This window comes from Melanostigma gelatinosum (assembly GCF_949748355.1).
Source record: "Melanostigma gelatinosum genome assembly, chromosome: 15".
Classification (NCBI taxonomy): domain Eukaryota; kingdom Metazoa; phylum Chordata; class Actinopteri; order Perciformes; family Zoarcidae; genus Melanostigma; species Melanostigma gelatinosum.
The window spans coordinates 8,939,196-8,962,215 of record NC_136648.1 but is presented as its reverse complement, the minus strand read 5'-3'; the positions used below and the strand labels follow the sequence as shown (position 1 = coordinate 8,962,215).

General features: G+C 43.0%; 1 protein-coding gene across 2 annotated transcripts in view; it reads left to right on the top strand.

Annotated features, from left to right (window-relative positions):
• The window catches only part of LOC306789101 (rho GTPase-activating protein 29-like), a 27,802-nt gene extending 4,799 nt beyond the window's left edge, over positions 1-23,003 (top strand). Inside the window, exons 3-22 of one of the 2 annotated variants that reach the window (XM_079284889.1) lie at positions 7,253-7,396; positions 10,575-10,671; positions 10,888-10,960; positions 11,238-11,298; positions 11,923-12,072; positions 12,831-12,895; positions 13,037-13,147; positions 13,561-13,641; positions 13,795-13,962; positions 14,220-14,357; positions 15,323-15,510; positions 16,687-16,856; positions 17,228-17,362; positions 17,758-17,850; positions 18,517-18,680; positions 19,151-19,339; positions 19,513-19,650; positions 19,877-20,109; positions 20,584-20,884; positions 21,163-23,003. In XM_079284889.1, coding sequence (XP_079141015.1) covers positions 7,253-7,396; positions 10,575-10,671; positions 10,888-10,960; positions 11,238-11,298; positions 11,923-12,072; positions 12,831-12,895; positions 13,037-13,147; positions 13,561-13,641; positions 13,795-13,962; positions 14,220-14,357; positions 15,323-15,510; positions 16,687-16,856; positions 17,228-17,362; positions 17,758-17,850; positions 18,517-18,680; positions 19,151-19,339; positions 19,513-19,650; positions 19,877-20,109; positions 20,584-20,884; positions 21,163-22,302 — 3,839 coding nt within the window. In that variant the 3' untranslated portion in view covers positions 22,303-23,003. Of the gene's footprint in view, positions 1-7,252; positions 7,397-9,605; positions 9,704-10,574; positions 10,672-10,887; positions 10,961-11,237; positions 11,299-11,922; positions 12,073-12,830; positions 12,896-13,036; positions 13,148-13,560; positions 13,642-13,794; positions 13,963-14,219; positions 14,358-15,322; positions 15,511-16,686; positions 16,857-17,227; positions 17,363-17,757; positions 17,851-18,516; positions 18,681-19,150; positions 19,340-19,512; positions 19,651-19,876; positions 20,110-20,583; positions 20,885-21,162 lie in introns of those variants that run through there. The other variant, XM_079284890.1, reaches the window with a different exon arrangement.
• Positions 23,004-23,020: the final 17 nt, after the last annotated feature.

Below are 23,020 nucleotides of genomic sequence, written 5' to 3'. Positions count from 1 at the left end.
ACTCTTTTTCTTTTTAGAGGTACCGGTATAAAGTGTTTGGTTGTATCTCACAGGGACTCGTTTACCTTGCTACTGATTGTAACACAGTTGTTCACTCATGGACTTGTTGTTATTTCTGCTCAGAAAAGTTTGTTCATGGCATTAGATTCCGTCTATCCTATTCTTTAAGAATGAGGCGATTTTCAAAATGTAACCAACTTCAAACCTTATGTACTGGCCACCACACACACTCTCTTAAAACATATCCCAGCAAACAGCCACCACAAATATCTCCCCTTCTCACACAAGTGCCCCTTTGCCAACTGAAGTGGACACTTGCGGGTGGTGCCTTCAATCGAGAGAAAAGACAAATTCAGCACATAATAGTTTAAATGGCCTGCTGCTCTCTCGGAGAAAGAAAGGAGAGATTTGTTGGGCAGTAACTTTCTACTGTGATGCTGAATGATGTTTTTTGCAAGCTTGTGGTCGTGGGGGGTGTGTTTCCTGGGGTGGGATTTATGGTTATGGGCTCTGGATGTTTGTGTAGGAGATTGGTCATGGCGAGGGGTGGATTGGCCAGTGGAGCTCCTGCTAGAAGGGGAGGAAGTCACTGCTGGCGATTGGGGCCGACCTGCTGATATTTACAACGGCGGATCAGGACTGAGCGGAGACGGGACTGAGGCTTGTGGTGCTGTTTCGTGAGTCAGACTTGTTTTTTTGTAGCGTACCAAAAAACAGCCAATGTTATGCTTGTTCAGCTTTGAATTGAGACACCCAAGAACCCCAATTATGCCTGACTCAATACTTTCTTAGATCCCTTGTTTCACACGTCTGGAAGAATGAGTAATTTCCGTTGCCCAATACAACACACATTCCCATACTGTAGTAAAGTGACATCATTCCTTCAGGTAGGCGGAGATTCATCATGAAGTCATCCCGAGATGCTCACGGGACATCTGGGTAATACAACTGGCAAACAGTACCAGCCTTTCTTTGTTACCAGTGCCATTACAACACAACAATCAAAACTGAGCCTTGATTAGTTATTATTGTGTATGAGTAAAATGAGCCTTCAAAGTAGATTAGTTACTTTCTTCATGGTCTAATACTCATGATTTGTGCTGTAATCCTTAAGCAGTGATTAATACGCACAAGGTTTTATTTCCTTTTTTCTGATTTGTCTCACCTGATACCCTGTGACAGACTGTGTGCTGATTCAAGAATGCAGTCTTATCATGCACCTGCTGTATGGTGCCCCTCCAAACATGTAATGAAGAGTCTCAGCCTGACTGTGAAGCCCAGACCTCACAGAGTGTAGTTCGCTAATAGGCTTGAGAGCAGGTAACTGTTTATGGAGTGCCTGCTGTTTACTGTCTGTGTGATGTCTGGGGCCCACTTTGTCTCCAAACAAGGACAGAGAGGCACCCAGCAATGCTGTGTTTGTTTGGACAGGGGGGGGGAATTAGTGTTTGGAGATGGTTTCCTGACCAAACAATTCCACCTGTTGCAGGCAGCTCAACAATTCAAGCAGATTCTGTCACAGTGAGTGTTTTAATGTTTTCTGGCTTTGTGATTGAAGACACTTGTGGATAATCTGAGTGTAGCTTATTTAGCCCAGGTGTCTCTGGTGGACGGACAAAAAGGCTCCATTTCCTTTTGTAGGGGAGGATTTTGGGGGTAATTGCTGAGTCACCACAGAGAGCAATGTGTCACTATCCTGGAATGAGGTAGACGGATACACATCTAAAAGAAAACCTGAAAATAATTTGCTGGTGCGGCTGTAAATCCGTCACCCTCCCTCCTTCCAGAGAAGAAGAAGAAGAAGAAGAGGAGGAGGAGGTGATGCTGATGGGGAACCATGGCCTCCTTGGCCTTTCAGTAAAGCCCTGCGGCTGTTTCCCAAGCCGCACTGTGTTACCAGAGCTGCCCGGGCTTGTTTCGTGTCGAGCAGATCGTGTGTGTGACGGGCCAGTTGATTACCTGTTGTTATCAGGGTGGGGGGGGGGGAGTAGTAAAGGCTGTAACCTCTGTCAGGCCACCTGAAGATTTGGATTAGATTGGTCAATCTCTGCACCAGACACACAATGAGCTTCGCTAGACACAATGGGACCCCCCCACACACGGCCACAAAAGGGGAGACATTCATTTTAAAAAGGCAATTGTTTGAGCTTCTGTATTGTGCTAAAGTTGAATCACCACTTAAACCTGCTTAAAAGTCACACTCCAAACACAATATGTGTTATGAGTAAAAAAAAAAAAAAACATTTGTCTGTTCTACTGTATTAAATGTCAAACGTTCAAATACGAGAACTATTTTTCAGCGTGACTTTTATTTCCTGAAAAGGGAAAGAGGTCTTGATGTTGCAGAGGATAAATGAAGCAGGCCGAGCGTGAAGCGTGGCCGGGACACTAGCTCATCCCACCGCTGTAAAGAAAGCAGAGGCCGCCTTGAGCTGCGTCGGCAGGGGGTCCTCCTTTAAACAATACGGCCTCAGTGCTGTTATCGCTACCAAAACAATGGCATGGCCCCCACAATTGGCTGCAAATTTCTAGTGGGCTTTTTGATGCCATTGTTGTGGCAAAACCACTCACCACTGATTTATTTTTTGACCAGCTTTCTCTCAGCTGTCTCACGCTGCGGTGAGCACAGATCCCCTCACACAATTCAAAGGGCAACAATGGTGGTGGTCGGTACGAGCTGTCACACCAAAATCTGACCTTGTTTTGATAGCTTTATTCCCATTTCTGATTGTTAAATACAATTCTTTTGTTTATTTTTTATATGTTTTTTTTAGGGTGAGGAATTAACAGTGATCTAAGTAGCCTGATTGCACATTGACTGTGCTGACATTCACATGCACAATGTGGAGATTATGTGACATGCACACACATTTTCACCCTCGTGAAATGGTTTAACTAAAAAGAAAGAAACTTAAAATGTGAATCCTTAATTTGAATTCAGCATCTGCTGATTTTTATCATGGTCCATTTATATTGTCCTTCATATAAAAGCAGCAAAGTCCATAAATAGCCTAAGTAAGTCTATGTTGGTACTAGAACTAGGACTATGTTTAACTACATACAAAATCCACTATGCTGCAAGTGTGCCTCCCTTCTCCAGTTCTTTTGAGGTGTTGAGCAAAAATGTTGCTTGAGTCGATGCATGACGGATAATGTTTTTAACACCCAAATGAGCTCCGCTCTCATTCGTATGATGGACATGGTCTCTGTTTGCTGAAGCTCGCTGTCAGTATGTCATTAATTGAAATTGCTCGCTGCTATTAGTTTGTTTTTGCTGCTCCGTTGTTTTAACTCTGCACACTGGATCTTTTTGACAGCTGGCAGCGGATGACGGTAAACAAAGAATACAGCCAATAATGCCAATCCGTAAAATGAAAAAAAACGATGATTGGCTTCTGTTCCAATCCAGCAGACACCCCTCCGTCTCTGTTGCCACAACATCACATCTATTGATATTGCCTCACAATTGCACGCCCATCGCTTCTCTGAAGAACAGATTAGTCCAACTAGAAAATGCATTTCCTGCTGAAAATGCGTTGGAATGCTGAAAGCTGAAATGAATCTCAAAAACATTGCTGAAAATAGAGATCCAATTTTTAAAAAATTGCAAAAAGTTGAAAGATTACAAATATGAAGTTATATCACCCCTCTCCTGAAAGAGCTGAACATTTTGATATTCGAACGGTTTCTGTAGCTTAAAAGAATTCCAGCGGTAGTGATATTTGTTGTAGTAGTAGTCGAAGTTGTAGTTGTAGTAGAAGTATTATTAGCAGTATAAGTATCAGTAGCATTTGAATAAGTACTAGTTGTAGCAGTGGTGATATTTGTAGTAGCAGTGGAAGTTGTAGTCGAAGTATTAGTAATTAGAAGAAGTAGTAGTATCAGTAGTAATAGCTGTAGTAGTGGTCGTAGTATTTTATATAACAGTAGTAGTAGTAGTAGTAGTATAATAAGTAGTAGTCGTAGTAGTAATAGTAAATTCAGTTTTTGAAGTAGCAGTAGTAGTAGAAGTCGTACTAATAGCTGTAGTAGTATTTATTAGTACTGGTAGTAGCAGGAATAGGAGTATTAGCAGTTGTGGTATAAGTAATAGTGGTAGTGGTAGTAATAATATTCATGGTAGCAGTAGTAGTAATAGTAGCAACAGCAAAAGTTGAATTAGTAGTAGTAGTAATACTAGAAATATTAGCAGTAGTAGTAGTTGTCGCAGTATTAGTAAGAGCATTCATTATTTCAACAAAAAAAGTCTAATTTTTAGCTAAACGTTTAAATACAGTTAATCCATGTGGCTTTTATTTTGAAAGGGTGGGACTGGGTGGGGGAGGGAGGGGGAGAGGAGACATAATCATCATGTCTGACACATAAACAGAGGTTATTAAATGACAGGCTTCATCACAAGCAGTTCAGTTAGAATTCACTCTCTGGGGCTTTTTATTTTGAAGTGGGGGAGAAGGGGAGAGGAGACAGAATCATAATGTTAGATAAACACAAACCAGTTATTAAATGACAGGCTCATCACAAGCATTTCAGTTAGGATTCATTCTGTGGGGCTTTTATTTTAAAATGGGGTGTGTGTGTATGTGTGTGTGTGTGTGTGTGTGTGTGTGTGTGTGGGGGGGGGGGGGGGTGGAGGAGGTACAAATGTTTTTTTCACAAGAATCTCAAACTGCTCTTCACTCTAGCGGTGACATCACGCACTCTAAGCTGCGCAATACACACCCATTATAAAGTCAGAAAAGGGCTGAAAAATCAGAAAAGTTAAATTGCTGCAGTTCAAAAAGTTTAAAAGATATCAAAAAGCTGAATCATGTTTGCAATAGTTAAGGGTTTTCTCAACATTTGAAAGTTGAAATGGTGTCTGTAGCTGAAAGTATGAGGAAGTTGAAGGATTTGAAAGTTGAAGAACTTTAAGAGGATTTGTAAATATTCTCCATAGAGATCCCATTGAAAATAAAAAGCTTAATAATTCAAAAAGTTTAAAGGTCAGAAATAGAAAAAGTCATAGCAGAGATTTATTGTTGGAATGCTGAAACAGCATTCCAACAATAAAGAAACAGGATAACAATTGTTGGAATGCTGAAACAGCATTCCAACAATAAAGAAACAGGATAACAATTGTTGGAATGCTTAACAGCATTCCAACAATTAAAGCCTCCTCTTTTCAAAGGAAAGGGAAATGGGTGATCCTCACCAATGTTCCTCCAGTAATGCTCTGCTTCTCTCATGCTAAGAGGACATTCTCAGGTGTGGACCTTATTGGGACTTGCTCTCACATGCTAATGGTCAAAACCACACAGGTCTTTGATAAGAACATCTTCAAACGTCGCTGAGCTAAGCAAAAATACCCCAATGACTACAACTGAGTGATAAAGGTTAAAAGGGAAGGGGAGGGATACTTAATGAAGGCCCATTGTCATTGTCAGTAGGGAGGGATACCTTGAAGAGTGTGTGTTACAGGTTCAGGGACCTCTCGCCCCCCCCCCCCCCCCCCTCTCTACAGGAAACATTCTCTCTTATCCTGGGGGAGGGGGGCTAGGGACAGAGTTTGGTTAGCTTCTAATCAGCTAGATTGACCCTGGTGTTGCTCTTGTGTCCTGTAATTGTGTGTATATGTGGAGTGTCTTCAAGTCTTCTTTATGTTCTGTTCCCTCGTGATTCATTGTGAAAATCTTTTCTTGCCTGGTGTCCTATTATTGTCTATCTCTCCTGCTGTTCTTTCTAAATAGTGTCACAGATGGCCAGACCCTATGTCTCAGTTGCGGATTATGTGTCTTCTACCATGTTTTATACGAGCCAAACGAGTGTGTGTGTGTGCGTGTTTGTTTGTGTGTGTGCTTTTGAATAAGAGAGGAGTCAAATTGGCCACACACACAAACGCACACAGGCTCTCATTTTCACACCCTCTGTAATTCCTTTTAACGTTCCAATAAATTCAGTCTCTCATCTCATGCTACTGCCTGGTGGGGTGGTCTTGATGAAAAACAGACCACTTCCAGACAGTGCTCCTGCTACTTCCAAAACAGTGAGTTCGACATGAGCTCACCTATTGTCTGGTGCCAACTTGCAGAGCCTCCGCTGATTCGCCTGCATCGGAGCGGGACAGAGACCATCTTCCCCTCCTGTTGTTTGGACAAGATTCATCGTGTGTCACACTTTTTTTTTTTTTTTTTTTTTTGGGCTTTTATTTCCCCCAAAGAGTTTTATTGTCTGTGAAACACACTGCGACACTGATTTGAGGAGCCTTCTTTCAAATACATAAATACGGAATACATGGTGTACTACCCCCTCACTGTTTTGGTTGGTTCTATAGGAAAGGCATACCTTTCAGACTGAAAATAACAGGTTAGAGGTAATCTAAAAGCATTCTGTAGATTCTGTTCCTCCTCCAGTGTCCTCTTCAGAAACCTCACTTTCACACTTTCACCTGATTGCTGCAGGAAAAAGTACATAATCGCTGCCATGTGTGCCACTTCAGTCGACTCTAAAATGTTATTTCTTCATCCTAATGTAGTGCGAGTGCCCTTTTATTGTGTTCTACATAAACTCAGACACCACAGTTCTATATATTCAGCAGTAAAAAGCTGAATAAATAAAGGTCGCATTTAGCTTGTAACTCTACCAGTACTCAAGGATGTTGAAAGACACCGTGTCTGTTGCAGAGATACAGTCTGTGGCTTTGTTAACTGGGATGTTTCTCTTAAGTAAGAGTTTGAAAGGACCTCACTTGGGCGCACGCAACCTCAAAAAGCATGTAATCATTTCAGTATTCATCAACTCCACCTGTGTGAGAATGTTATAACTGCGACTGCCACAGTGTGACCTGTTTACATAGACTCATGCCTTTTCCGTTGTACGTGGTGTTACTGTCTGCCTGGAGGAAGCAGAAAATAAGTTTCATCACAGGAGTCGGTCACTGTCGCTCAACCCCAACCGTCTTCCACTTTATATCTGGAGTCACAGACAATGCACTGTATTAGTTGCCCTGAACTGTCTGGGTGAGATAAAAGATGACATGCAAGTTTCATCATTGCAAAATGACAAATATTTGCCAAGTGAATTGTGTGGCTAATACAAAAGGAATGGCAGGAATTCATTTGACACTGGCTGACCCGTGACTCAAAGTGTAGTGTGATGGTGGTGTCTGTCTTTGACAAATGGATGGAAATGTGCGATTTGCAAATCGTGCACGGTAGTTGTGTTTCAGCTTGAATTAAGCTTTTGTTGCTCTTTGCTTATTCTCTCGTTTTCTCAGAGAATCTGGAAGGTCTTCAGGGAGTGGTGCAGGAACGTTTGGCAGAGTTACTCCGCGTTCTCAAAGCCATCATCAGCAAACACCAGACCCTCAACTCAGTGGACATCCTGGGAGCGGCTGGCACAGTCATTGCCAAGGTGAAAGGTCGGTAATTACTCACAAGCATGCACGAAGGCATACAGGCAAAAGCACTCGGGCACCAAGATGATGCTCATATTTCTTGGCATGAAATCTCTTTTGTTGCATTTCTGGTTCAGGCTAAAAGCCTAAGTCAGTTTTGGAGATTTGTTTCTGAAAGGTCATAGTATGAGAAATGATTACTCCTTCAGCGACAGATCTCTATCCCGTCTCCTGAATGAATATAAAAGAAAAGGAATCTCAACCGGAAATGTGATCCACTGCAAGGGTATTTCTTCAACCTAACTTGCACACAAGGATCTCTACAGCAGAGACTACACGGCTGTAATTTGCATTCCATATTTCAGCGACCGCCGAGGCCCCCGGCAGGCTGCTTGTCGGTCAAGCACATCCGTGCGTCTCCATTATTTTCCAAGCTTTATGGGGGTGTGTGGTTGCCCGACAGCTAACCTGTCTCAATATCTTGAGTTGTGACCTGCTCCTTAGGAATGCATGTCTCCATCTGAGAAGTGCGTCGACAATGTTTAGAATGCACGAAGGAAACAAAAGAGATCCCGTGTTGGATCAGCCAAAGAATTATTGGCATTATTGAGACAAACTTTTCAAGGAAAGCCCTGCCGTGTAATCTCGCAGTAAGTACAGTAGTTGCATATCTAGTTGGAAAGTGGAAACTTGGAAATTTGCCTGTCCACAAGGGGGGGGCCTTACATCAACACCCATGCTGGCTGGACTCTCCCTAATTGGCCAGTAGGTAACACAATGTTGATGCAGACAGCGAGCCAGAGGAGGACTGAAAGAGGAATGAATCAGCGAGACATCAGAGATGAGGACTCAAAGGTTTGGATGATAACGGGCCTCGTGCGTCTCAGTGTCTTCAAAGTGTGTCGTCTCACGTTGCTCACGTTGCTCTTTGATGCTCGGGACACCTGGGGCGAGTGGAGCTGGCAGAATTTACTGGAAAGAAAACCTCCCACTCCAAATGCATGGTTGTCTAACCAGTTTTAAATGCCATTTATACATGCATCAGGGCTTGAGATGTTTACTTATGAGTTTACTACCGATAGATATTAAAGAAGGAAGTATAAGCTATTTTTTTGCTTCGAAAACATCTCTTCCAAACAAGTTTCTGGCCCCTAATTTATTTTTCACTTGCCCGTTTGGACGCATCAGGCATTCCACTTGTTGGAACACAGTTTACTTGCCCTGGGCAAGCATTAATGTCAAGCCCTGGTAGATGTTATCCACTCAAACTATTCACCTGTTATTGTTTTTTAACTAACCGGAAAATGCAAAGCACATTATCTGCTCCACTTAGCTGTACGATGCAAAGGGTTTCATTCTAGACAGCGACTAGAGAGAGAGCTAGTGTTGTGTTGCCCGTACTTTCAGTTTTTGTGTCATCAAAGATATGATCTTTTTCACAGCCTCTCATTGAGGTTCAAAACTAGACCCAGACAAAATATCCTTTCCTCGTCATGTTTTGAGAGAGCCCTCCTCCTACACAAGTGCAATAAAAGTGTTAACTTCCTCAACTTTTTGAATTTCTTTCCCTCCCAGTCAATTTTGTATTTTTATGTCCCTATCAGATAAACGTTTTGTAGTTAATTTAATTAATCTAAGAAAAGAATGCTGTTGTATAATAATGGATACTATTTTCTGCATGTAAATACAATCGTTTTTTGTTTTTCTTAACAACAAATCTTTCATGTTTTAGTGTTTTTTAATGGCATATCACAGCAGAGATTTTAAGCTATGTCAAGCCAGAATTATAATAATATTATAAGATATGGTTTTAACTCACTAAAGACATTTTTCAGGAGCTAATTATCCCCGTTATGGCTCAACCAAAAGAAGACAATGGCCTCTGCACTTGAATGATGCAGTTTCCATATTTCAATCGTGACAAGGGGGGGGGGGGGCAGAGCTCTGGAATCATTGTTATGAGACCCACAGGATGTCCTGAGGAAGAAAGAAGTCAGCGCAGAGTTGTACGCTAGCATTCATGGCCAGGGAGGTACACGACAGGGAGGCTTGTGCCTCGCTGTCTCCCCTCTTTTCGTGTCCTCGGGAGTCTCTCTGGATCGCGGGGTTTCCTCCCCATCGCAGCATGCCATGACCCTTCTATGCTTCGGCAACGGTTGGACATTTACGATTACCCAGCCACCACTGACATGGATCGAATTTGCTCTCATGAAGAGGAAATGGAAGCACAAAAGCTAGAAAGCAGACTGGAAAATGGAACTTCTTAGAGCTTTTTTTAAATTTCCGGTACCAGTTACAAGACAGCGATGCCACGAGAGAGAGAGAGAAAAGGTAAGCGCTGCGGCAGTTAGGTATAGTATTACATGTCACAGAACTCAAGCTGTGTGAGTGTTTCCTGTTGCGGGCAGACAGGAAGTACTCGGCTTAGTTGGATTTCACTCGGTCTTTTGCTCCTCTGATTGCTCTCTGCAAATGTCTTCTTGCTGAGAAAAACAGTTCCCCGAGAGTGAAAGGTCTGTGCACACATTCTCCAAGATTTGTCAAGCTTCGATGGCCTGCTTCTAAAATAAGTGGACATCTTGCTGTCAATCGATCTCGAAGGAAAGCATGTGTTTGATGAATTGCCTTTTCTGTGCATTATCAACATGGGAGATGGCTCATGGGATCATAACACACTGGAACAAAATGGGCAGACTTTGGGATTGTTTCTGAATATTTCTTGAATTAGCATCCGTGAAGATCCTTGAAGACATTTCTCATTGGCTGGGAAGACGTGCATGTGTGCATGTCCTTGCCCTTTAAGCTGTTTTCATAGTGTTGTCTTTAAAAGTCGTGACCCCGCGTAACCACACCCTGTGTAACTTTTTGTCTGTCGTCGAGGAGAATGTCAACACTTGAGACAACGTCAGCCCTTTTATAGAGACGACACACAAAAGCTAAACATTTCACACTGGCTTCTATTTCTCATTATTACAGAAAAACACTCAATGCGCTGAGGCATTTAATACATTGCTGTTGGTTTTTAAATGTGTTTGATCTGTTGTCCACGTGTATTTTTTTTAATTGATGATATCTCATCACCCAGCCACATACAGGCCTTGTTGTGTTCATGCATTTGTTGAATGATTGAGTATACATAAGCTGGTTTGTATAGCAATGTCATTTTGGCTGAGGTTCGTGTGTGTTTTGTCACTCTCCACAGGCATTAACTTCAAGGAAGAGAACCAAGAAAACACAAAAGCTACATTTGGCGAGATACACGCATCCATTGACACGTTGGCATTCACATTCGGCAATGTGTGAGTACAATGTTTGTATACCTTTTCAACACCACGAGATTGCTATTTCTTTTTTGTGTGTAAGAAAAGCACCGCTTGAATCTTAAGTTAATCTCTGTCCGATATTTATCTTTGTTTTGAATTGTAGATCTGCTTTTAGTTTTTTAATGAGAGCAAACTCCTGCATACCATATCACACTGTACTTTTGACTTACACCTACACATCTTCCCCTCCAGAGTTTCTGACTTCCTTATGGGAGATGTGGACAGTGGCTCAGGGTTGGGGATCCCCCAGACCAGGAGAAGCAGGGTGAGATACTCTTCTTTTTCTCAGCTTTGGGGCCATCTTTTTTTTTCTTTTTTTTTTTTTTTTTCTTTTTTTTTTAAAGCTTTGTCTTTAAATATGATCGTTTTCTAAAGGGTGCATTTAAAGCAGCAATTTCACCACGCCTCCATTTAAAAACAGCCTCAAAGACGTTCTTTCTGTACTTAATTGGGGTGTTGAAAATCCTGCCGCTTCTGATGTCTGACTTTGATTGCATGTCTGCTATATTGCCTCCTTATAATCTGAGATGTCCTTTTCACAGTCTTTTGACAATCTCTCTGTGGATCCTGAGAGATACGCTTCAGAGAAGAATGATCTTGTGGGTAAGTGTTATTCGCATTCTGTTAATTACCTCTGAGCATCGTGGGTGTGAAATAAATGGATCCTGAAATGTAATGGCTGCTTTACAAAGCATTTAATGGTTTGCTTTGTAGCCCAGGGCGGCCAAGAGTGTCAGCTTGTGATTTGGCCAAGTGTTTTAGGCTCTGGGCTCTTGAATGCCTGAGGTAGACCCACCCTAAGCCTCTACTTCCACCCCTGTTATTTCTGATGCTTTTTTTTATTTTTCATGCAAGCTGCTCGGTTTCCCCTCTCTGGACACATATCTGACATTCCTTGCCTGTTTAGGAGTAGTTCCGTGTGGGATGGGAAACACATGGGGTTTGTGTTAAATCAGATGGCGGGTGGCTGGGAGAGATGTGCGCCACAGTGTGACCAGTAGAAGAAAAATAATGCTGTTGGACTATTTGAAAAGATGCCCGGCACTTTCACATCCTCCTACGCTGTCAACTTTTAACCTGACCGTGTTTTTCCCATTTACCTCCCACACACGTCTCTTGGGATAGTGGATCTGAGACACTTCAATCCAGCGCGTTGCATTACTGTTGATACCATGTGTTTCGATTTACTTTGTTTTGAGATGTGCGTCTCCTCTGCTGACTCTCCAGGCCCAGAGGTGCCGCTGACGCGGGAGGAAGAAGTTGACTTGACCCTGCTGAAGAATGACAGCGGTGTGGAGTCTGCTCTGCTCTACGCCAAGGCCTGGTCCAAGTATATCAAAGACCTTCTGGCCTGGATGGAGAAGCGACTGGCCATGGGTGAGACATTGACAGTGCACTGGGTTACTGCATTAGGACATTGTCCAAGATATTATGGGAAAGAATGTGATGATTGATCACATCTGAACAGCGGTAGAAATGCACCCCATTCTGTGTTGCAGTGCAGTTTAAAAAAATCTGTAAATTGTATTTCAACCAGGCGGACTGAAGCAACATTTTGCACATTTTGTGTCATTATAAGTCTTTTGGCTGTTAATTAAGGTTAGAGTTCAGAAGTGGCAGACCAGTTTTTGGGCACTTAACAGGTCTTCAAGAAGGCAGCTCAGCTCAGTCAGTCAGGAATAAAGGCTTCACTCCTTCATACCAGATGGTAAACTTCTTGAAACTGCAGAGACGGCGTTCTCCTACACACTTAGCTGCTATGTTCAGGAATATCAAAGCAATTACAGAAAACTAATCGGCCATGGCAAGACAACTGGAATATTGAAATGAGTGTTTGTGGATATGCTATGCTTCTACCATATATACATACTCGCAATGTCATAGTCTATTTATTCTTATGCTTCAGGTGACCATATCAACAAGCAAAGTATTTAGCTTAACAGCATATACTCGATATAGTTTGGGATCCCACAGGTCTGATGATGAGAATCTTTATTTGTTTTTGAGTCGAAGCAGAAACCATTTGCTTATGCTTTTATCCCCTAAACACACGTAATCATTAGTTGATAGTGATTTCAGACATAATAATAATAATAATAATTACACAATAATAATTCCTGTTTTTTGTCTTTCAGATATTGAGTATGCCAAAAGCTATGCAAAGATGGCTGAGTCTGCTAAGACACTGGTCAGTCAACAGGTAACAGAAGAGCCTTTTCATACGAGTATTCATTTGTTATGTGTAATTAGTGTAGAATTGTTACCTCCTGTCTTTGTTAAAATTTAAAAAAAGTATGAAATTGTTTTTCCGATGTTAATTTCTTTATTTCATTTGTCCAAGGTGGATATGCCATTCAGTGATGTCTACATCTCTACATTCAAGAACGACATTGAATACAAACAGCTGCTTGTTCAAACTGCGATGGCTCTTCAGACGAATAAGTTCATACAGGTAAGAGGAAGAAGAATAAGACGACTGTAGCACACATGGTAGCCACGTGTGTGATCGGGTGTCCCTGAGGCTTCTAAATCTCAAGGGGACACACCCAGCATAATCCAAAAAAATGTATGAGCAGCAGAGCTTTCCATACGTGCCATGCACATAAAGAGTGCACAGCAATTAAAGACCTTTGGTGAAATACAAGAAAAGACATCATGACTCTGCCATCCGTGCAAAATCTGGCACTCTTAAAGTACTGCAACAGTGTGTGCTGATCAGGAAATGAGCGTCTCTGATATGGTTAACATCTGTATGTCTTATCTTTTAATGAATGTCAAACCTTTGAGAATAAACTTCCCTTCAGGGAAAAGGCATTTTGAAATTGTGTGCCTCAGTGTAATAGTTGACCTTCCCTCTCCTCTCAGCCTCTCTTGGCCCGTAAAACTGATCTTGACAAGTCGAGGAAAGACTTAAAGGAGCAGTGGCAGAGGGAGCAAAAGAAAATGGTATGTAGTGCACACCACTAGATGCACGCTATCGGCATATTTTACTGTTTCACTTCACATGCAAGGTTTATTAACATGATAACCTGGTTGTATTTATGAAATGTCACATTTTGATCACGTGGACTTTGTGGGTAATCTGTGTGGTTTTGGCAGCAAGAGGCCGATGCAACCTTGCGTAAGGCACGAGTGCTGAAGGCCCAGAGGAGAGAGGAGTACCAGAAAGCCCATTCATCTACCAACCGCTCCCAAGAGGAGCAGGCTAATGCTGGTAACAAACAGCTGGAGAAGAAGAGGAAGCTGGAGGAGGAGGCTCTGCAGAAGGTAGGCAAGGGAGAGGATATGGGGAAATAATTGATATGATAAATAGCATCTTTTAATGATTCCTAGACATTTTCAGCTCTCTCAGTCGATAGGTGAGGTTTACCACACCAGGACAATTCATATTGGCTTGGGTTTCTGCCACCTTGTTGTCAAAATCTGTCTTTGTGGCAGCGCACTGCAGTTGAATTCCTGCACACTCATTGTACTTTTAGCATTTCATCCACGTCCTCACGCTATTCTCTGTTTCCATTGTTCAGGCGGAGGAGGCCCAGGACCAGTACCAGAGCTGTATGGCTGAAGCAGGCGTCAGGAGAATGGATCTGGCCAACGCCAAGAGCACCATCCTCACACAAATCCGAGAGATGGTCTTCCAGTGTGACCTCACGCTAAAAGCTGTGAGTGGACAGGGACACAATATTAGCAGTCAGCTAAGCCACTGAACTGAGAGAGGAGACTGGGTTGTCCAATAACATGCAGTGCTTTTAAATGAATATCTTATAAGTAATGCATGATGAATAGTAAACAAATTAGTCGCGCCACAGAAGCACAAGACTAAAACTTCAAAGATAATTTAATACAAGCACTAACGCTTAACAGCACCACTAAATCTACGTTACTATGTTGCTACTGGTAGTTAAATGTTTATGTGTCACCTCTGCTGAGATTTGTTGTCCTTGTTTATTTCTTGGTAAGTACATTGAGAACAATGAAAAAGTCAAATACCTTGTATGTCTTCACATACCTGGCCAAAAAAAGCTGATTCTGATGCTTGTAAATGGTTTGTTGACGTGATATTAAAAAAAGCTCCATATTTCAAATTAGAATCAGTTAAGAAGCACAAATTGCTGTTTATATGATCACAAAATGACTAATGTTGGGCCGGTAGCCTTATGTGTTACTTGTACTATGTGCTGTGCTTCTTGTGTTGGGCAACTTTTTGGCAAAAAATATTTTTCAGATTGCTTGAATTTTTCAGATTGTACAGAAGGTCAAGTTAAAAAATGTGCTCGGATCAGCCAAGTTCAAGGCGTTTATAGGCTGAAACCCATACCAATGCTATCATGAACCAAGCCATTTGACATGCACTGTACGCATTTTTAAGATTGGAGTGGTTCGTAAACTTGTGTCCACAGAATTGATTAAGGAACACAGATTTCAGAAATCTCTCGGCTACTGAAGGTTTGCACCGAACACCTAATTGATGATATTGAATGGGAAGAATAGAAACTATTAAACATGAAAGAATGATTGTTTGCCTGTATGTTTGTTATTCCGTCTCTTTACAATCATTTACTCATTTGCCTTTTATAATTACTGAGTCACTCACTCATTCCACTTTGAATCATCTGTCATTCTTCAGGTGACAGTGAACTGGTTTCAGATGCAGCAGGCGCAGACTGTGTCGCTCCCCCCCCACTTCCAGGGCCTGAGCGAGAGTGCCAAGTTGTACGAACCGGGTGAATGCTACGCTGAGTTCGTCCGGAATCTGCCCAAGAATCTGCCGAAAGAACGTGTGCACTTAGACTCCACCTCCTCTGACAATACCAGGTACTGTACTGTAGATGCACACGAAGATTCTGGAAATGGTCTTCTGTATTTATAAAATCAGCTCGCTGCAATCTTTTATTAATCGTACATTGTAGTTTAAACGCAGTCATTACAGGTCATAACACTAAACAGTCTCTGTTAAATAAGCCCAGCTGAGACTGTATTTGCAGGATTAACGTCAGTTTTAGAGTTGTTTCAAAAGAATTTTCAAGTAACTCCTGCCGATTTAGAGGTTGTTCATTGTCTAGTTCGTGTTTCACTAAAGGTATCAGTGAGTCAGAGTTAGAGGAAGCGAGAGAGAGAAAGAGAGAGAATCAAGGAGAGACAGAATGCGTGTTGAATTTGCTGCTCTTCCTCAGGAAATATCTGTGGCGTAGGCTGACTGCAGCAGGGGAGATTGTGAGCGTGAGAGTTTGGCTCTGGGTTAGAGCTGTCCTAAGACTCTGCTTAGATTGTCAAAGCAGTGGCAGAGCAGCCCCCCCCCCCCCCCTCTCACTCACACACACACACACATTAAGAAAATAAGGAAAGTTTCACTTTCTCAGTTTACGGTTAATGTTAATTGTAAGATGAATGATGTTGTAGCTCTATTAGGTACAGTGAAACCTAAACCACACGTGTTGACATTGATTGAAAAAAACACTTTGTAAATTTAGAATGTAAATTTAGTGCTTGAGACAAGTTTGCACTTCCATGTTTGACATAACATTGTGTGTTGCAGCGGTCTGCTGGCCGGGCTGAATTCAGTTTCTGTTCCTAATCCTCTCTTTCAGTCTGAGTTATGCCTAAAGCACAACTTCCATTGCTGAAAAGTCTTTGAAATTACTCGTACTGAATAAAGTGGACTTTGTTGGGTCTCCAGAATTGTTTAGGTTAGCCTGTTGTGGACAGACCTGCACCCTAATACATGGGATGTTTTATTTCCAATGAAATGAATTGGCTCGTTAACTACAGGTGTGTTGCGAGGAGGTTATATAAAGCTCTGAAGTACATCCTTCATGCCACTGGGCTTTAGATGCCTGAAAGTTAAAAGTCTCTGTGCCTGGTGAAGTAGTGGTTGAGTTCATGTTCAATAATCTTGTCAAATCCCCACAGAGAGCACTGTGTAAATTAATAATACAGGTTAATATGAACCTTCGTCACACGTAACCTTAAATGCTGACTTTATTTCCCCAGGTTTGTGTTCAACAAAAGGTCAGTGGGCAGCTCTCATTCCTCCCATGGCAACCTGTCTCAGGCATCCATCAACTCCTGCGATGTGTTGAGCGGAGACGAAGTGGACAGTCCCCTTCACCGGCCGGCCAAGATTGGCGAGCGGAGGTCCAACAGCAGCACGGACATACAAGGTGCTCACTCAGTGGTTAAGGCTTCTAATGTGACATGAATGCACAGTATTTTAGAAACTGGATGACTCCCAAGCCCAAAATAATTGTTGCTGAAGGTTGGACAGCTGAAGCTGGCAGGCGGTCTGAGGGTCAGATCTGTGTTGTGCCTGCCTGTCCTGAGTCATGGAAATGTTTTCATGACTAAAATCCAAACAGTTGTGTGCTGCCTACTCGTCATAAGTCTAAAATATCTTTGTGACCACATGTCTCTGAAAATATCTGAAACTAATGCTAAGAATATCACAAAACGGGAAGCTGCCATTCAGCCGTGTTTCTTTGTTGTTATTCTGTTTGTGTGTGTGTGACTGGTGGTTCTGTATGTTTTCATGCAGCGCTGAGAGGCCCGGCCACGCTGAGAGCCTGGGCCTCCAGTAGTCAGGGGAGCCAGGGCGGGATGTGCAGTGACTCAGAGAGTGCGGGAGGCAGCAGCGAGTCAAGGTCCATGGACTCCCCCACTGCCAGTCCAGGTAAGAGGATTTTATTTTCATTACATTTGTTTTTTCTTAATTTATAAAAGGTCTTGAGGGTATTTGCACTTGCAAATGCGCAGATAAGATCAAGAAATCATAATGGAAAAACACCCAAATCATCTCAATTAAAAGACTATTTTAAGTGACACATTTTAAGTGTGACTGATAAAGACAGTCAGAAAATAGAAAAGAGAATCACAACAACACTAAAGGAGGATGAAGGTGCTCATGATGTATTTCTTCTTATTATAATCGTTTTCGTGTAACTTCCTTATCGTACACCAGAGCCATGCACTACTCATCTGAGTGCACTTCCCTTTACAGCTGAAACTTGCTGCACTGTGAGCTAAGTATGTAAATATATATATGTGTGTGTATATATATGTGTGCAGGTGACTTCAAACGACGGCTGCCAAGGACTCCCTCCACTGGGACCATGTCTTCTGCTGATGACTTGGATGAGAGAGAGCCACCCTCGGACAATGGTACCGTGCGTGTGTGTGTGTGTGTGTGTGTGTGTGTGTGTGTGTGTGGGTGTGTTTTATAAGTCCCCTTCTCCTCAAGCAGATGGATGCTAATGTGTATACCAATTTTGGGCTTCTATCTGCAGTAACGCAGCCGGTCAATGTGTCCATTTATCTGACAGGGAAGTCAAGGAAAGAGGGGAGAAATAGAGAGAGACCACTGCACATCTCACATAGTGCATTTTTTATGGGGCTGACTCTGTGGTGGGTTTCGCTTTCATCAGATATTGTTACACGACACAGAGCTGCACAGATTGGGGTCATGTTAGTTTTGGCGTACGGCCTGAGCTTGCACTTCCTGTATCTATGCGGCGCTCTTCTAGACAGTGTGTGTGTTTGTTTTCTCATCGAGAATTGAAGCAGCAAACCCTTTTCTATTGACTTAATTAAAAAAAAACAATATTACTTTTATATGCCTAGATGTATTCTATTATCATGATTATCTTAATTTAATCTTTTCTGGTGTGTCTTTTTTTTTTTTTTTGTGACGTGATATCAACAAAGACTTGTCACTTTTTATATTGCCCTCACAGAGGTTCAGTTTTTTTCTGCTTTGAACTAACAGGAACTCTGCATGAAGCCGCCTGTCTTTTTTTAAGTTCCTTCATCTGTGGCTCTGATTTTCAGGTCTGGCAGAGATGGTGACAGAGACGGCCAGTTCCCCGGGTCCCTTCCGAAATGCTCAGATGTCCAAAGCTGCTCAAACCCATAAGCTGAGAAAACTACGCGCCCCGTCGAAGTGCAGAGAGTGCGACAGTTTGGTGGTGTTCCATGGAGCTGAGTGTGAGGAGGTACAGTACATATATTCTTTCTTAAAACAAAAAACGTTGCCAATTTTCAACCAGCTTTGTAATGCGGGTATGCAAATGAACAACGTTCAACCTGCCTCTGCACTGCGAGCACGCAGAGCTTCCTGCTCATCCGCCGGCAAAAGTCCACCGTTCATCTGCACATACCAACGATACAAAGCCGGGTTGAAAATCGGCAAAGTTTCCCTTTAAGCTTTTCAAATGATAATGGTGTTGTGTGTTTGTATTCAGAATAGATGAGCAGGACATGAGACTTTGTCATGATGCATCATCTGGTTTATTTCCATATGTGTTGCCAGTTGCCTGCCGTCTTGTTTTTCAAGTAGAAAACAAAACAAAAAAGGAGAAGAGACAAAAAGATACTGAATCAGTTGTTTTATTAAATAGTTTTAAGTGTCAATCAATCGGCCACTTGCTATTTCTTTATTTAACTGTCTCTGTTTCGTTACCAGTGCTCCCTGGCCTGCCATAAGAAGTGTCTAGAGACGCTTGCTATCCAGTGTGGCCATAAAAAGCTGCAAGGCAGACTGCAGCTGTTTGGTATCGACTTTGCCCAAGCAGCAAAGAACAGCCCAGATGGTGTTCCTTTTATCATCAAGAAGTGCGCGTCTGAGATAGAGAGTCGAGCCCTCAACATCAAGGTAAACTCAATTTCATGTTTATTGTTGCAACTTGGATTGCTGTACTTTTTCAAGCGATACACTTTGGAGACTTGCCTTTTTAAAAACCATAGTTTGGCTCACGTATTTGATATGCCGTGATTATCTGTTACAGTAGAAATGTACCAATCCGTGCACCTGTTTTTCCCTCACAGGGGATTTATCGCGTGAATGGTGCCAAATCACGCGTCGAGAAGCTTTGCCAGGCGTTTGAAAATGGGAAGGACTTGGTGGAGCTGTCGGATGTCTCGCCTCACGACATCAGCAATGTCCTCAAACTCTACCTGAGACAGGTGGGTGTTAAATTCTTACTGAACACTGAAAATGAGTGGGTAACTTATGTTAATGTAAGAAGTCCTGAATGCTTAAATGTGTGATATAGTTGGTGAGCTTTTGGCTTTTACTCTTTATTTGTTATTTGTACCTTTTTAAATAAACATTGTACACAGTAAACGTACACTGGAACAGTTTCCATTGCTAAGAATATAAAACATATCACTGTTTCCCTTTTGTGTACAGTTACCAGAGCCATTGATCCTGTATCGATACTACAACGACATCATCGGCTTGTCCAAAGAGTGCCAGAGAGTGATTGTGGAGGAGGCTGATAAACCTCCGAGCACCCAGACAGGAGAGAAGGGGGGGGCAAGCATCCAGCTCAACAGAGTCGTTTTCAAGATCAGAGACCTTCTCCGCCAGCTGCCTACAGCCAATTACAGGACTCTGCGCTTCCTTATTGCACACCTGAACAGGTAAGGGCGGTAAGCCAACACCCAGAGCTAGTCCATTGTAAGGATTCCTGTCTGTCGCTCTCTGTGCAAATACACCGACACTCAAACTTCCTCATGAGACACAAAGGGGAAACGGAGACTTCCCTATAGTACAGAGGAAGTAGCACAAAGTACATAAAACTCTATTCATGGTGACACCAACACCAATATTTTTAGAATGAACATTATTAGCCTCTGTCCTTCATTTGAATGTCGTGTTTTTCCAGCGTAGAAGGTACAATGCAGAGAGGTTTCGATCATGTCATGTCAAAGAAATGCTTTGGATTGTTGGCAGCCTCTTGAGGCAGGTTTCATCTTTGAGACTATTGTCACTGAAGCTTGTTCAGTGACACCTGTACTCGTATCTTATGGGAAACACTGACATACTTGAACAATACCTGAAATACCGGTATGTCTTTTATGACTTAAACTCATCACCACTCTTTACTACCACAGAGTGACCGAGCAGGCCGAGGAGAACAAGATGACTGCGAGTAACCTGGGCATTATCTTCGGCCCCACACTGGTGAAGCCACGGCAGGCGGACGCTGAGGTGTCCCTTTCCTCGCTGGTGGACTACCCCTACCAGGCCCTGATGGTGGAGTTGCTGGTGCGACACTTTCAAACAGTCTTTGATGCATCACTGTTGTCCGGCTCTGACATCACCACGACTGGCCAGGCGTCCCCCAGACTCACCCCCCTAGAGAAGCTGCAGCGGCTCAGCAGACACTCCACCTCCCTGATGGACATCAAAGAGGTGAGGACGGATTTAAGGGTGCAAGAAATGCTGCTTTCATATCATAGTGTACAGAATGTGAGTATGAGCAGCCAGGTGGGAAATAAATGTTCAATAAAAAGTAGTTTAAAGCCTTTTGGGCTCCACAGGGAGCTGGATGAAGTCTAATAAATTGCTTTTCTTTTTTTTCAAACTGTTTTTATGATATATGATAATTATTATTAAAGCAAGGTTAAATTCATTGAATACAAATTTGACGTTCAGAGATTGTAATCCAAATGTTTATTATGTCCTTTCAGAGTGCCAAAGTGTACAAAAGATACTCCTCAGTCATCCCTTCCTCGCACATCATGGATGAGGTTCACGAGGTCCAGCCCGGAGCAGACAGAACAGAGGTCTCAGCCCTGGACAGACTCAACGGGATCCAGACGCCTGGTGAAGGCGAAGTCCAGAGGTCGACCTTAGTGTTCGGCCGCCCCAGCACCACCGCTGTGGCGCCAAAGGTCCAGCTACGCACCCAGCGCGCCAGACATGTGTCTCGACCGATCAGCATGCCGCTAGAACGCCTGCCCAACCCCGCCCAGATCAGCGAGAGGAATTACCGTAACAGTGCTGCTAAAGATGACGCGAGTTCTGCTGAGCGGGACCCAATCTCTGAAACTATACCAGAGATACCAGAGCCAGAAAAGGCTCGCCAGAGTGGCTCATCAAGGGTTAGCACCTACTACATCACCCCTTTCATTGACACACAGACGATGCAGAGGAGGACGTGGGACAGGAAGTACAAGCACTATGATGTTACACCCAGGACTGCTAAGATTGTGGCCAACCTGCCGTCTGCCTGCTCTGGAGTACAACCTATGAAGGCAACCGTGCCTGTCACAACCACCACCGCGTCTGCGGTCCCCACCACATGTACTGTGAGCTCCGTTTTCTCCAACAACCCCTACACCGTGTCAGTCAAGCCTGGCTGGACTTCTAAAAGGGAAAATGACGCAGATGGTTCAGTCAGTGAGTCTAGCAGCTCACAAAACCGTCTGTTAACGCTCAGGGCACCAAGAACTCTGCAGCCTCCTCCCGGAACTTTCTATAAGCCCCCTTTGTCCATTAACAGCAGAGCTAGGACGCTTCCAAACTGGACTACAACTGTTACCACCACCACCACCTCCTCCTCGTCGCTCGCCCCCACCAACTCTGCCCAGGTAGTCGCCCCGTCCTCTGCCCCAGCAAGCCCCCCACAGACACGGCTCCAGACACAGGACTCCACTGACGGCGCCACCCACCCCGGGGTCTCGACCTTCGCTACCCTTTCGCCCCCGCAGTCCCCGCCCCCGAGCAGCCCCGACGACCTCAGCCCCAGCGAGACTAAACCCGTCTACCAAAGACTGCGACCTCGGCGGCTGCAGGAGCTTGAGCACAGAGAGGCCCATTTCGTCTGACGCCAAAAAAAACCCCGTATTATATCTGTAAATAGTAATGTATCTGTGCCACAGCGTGTACTGTGGAAAACGTTTTTCTATCGTACACGCTGAGAGTGGGAGAAGATGTAGGCCTGTGAAATGAAACCATGAAAGTGTTATACGTACTAATATATTGTATTTTACATGTTCAAGTCAAAATGTCAACAGTGGTTGGTCTCCCAAGCGTTCAAAGCAAACAAATACTGCCGACTTCAACAAGATGACAAAAACATGAATTTGCCAACCACACATTGCTTCATCTGTCTGTAAAGAACAGTCCCGTCTATCACGTTCCTTCCTTGAATTGAACCTATAAGTTCCTGTACAATGTTTGATTTGTTATGAAATGATACTTTATTGTAATCACACAATGCACTTAACACAGGTTCAAATTCTAATGTTGCCTTTTAATGTTCAAATGTGCTTCAATTTTGTATTTTATTCCAATTCAAAAGAGTTCAACGTTTTTACCTTTTCAATTTGTCCTTTGTTGCCTGTGATTGGTACATCTTTTCTCAGCATGTAAACCTTATGTATCTGTTTATGTTTTTTATACTCATTCATACATACTGCATGTTCGTCACGGTCGTTTTATCGCATCGCATTATTGTGACTATACAGAAGAAAAATGACATGCAACAGTGGTTGCTGCAAATTAAAAAATGTAGTTTAAACTTTTACTTCTGTTCCAATTGAG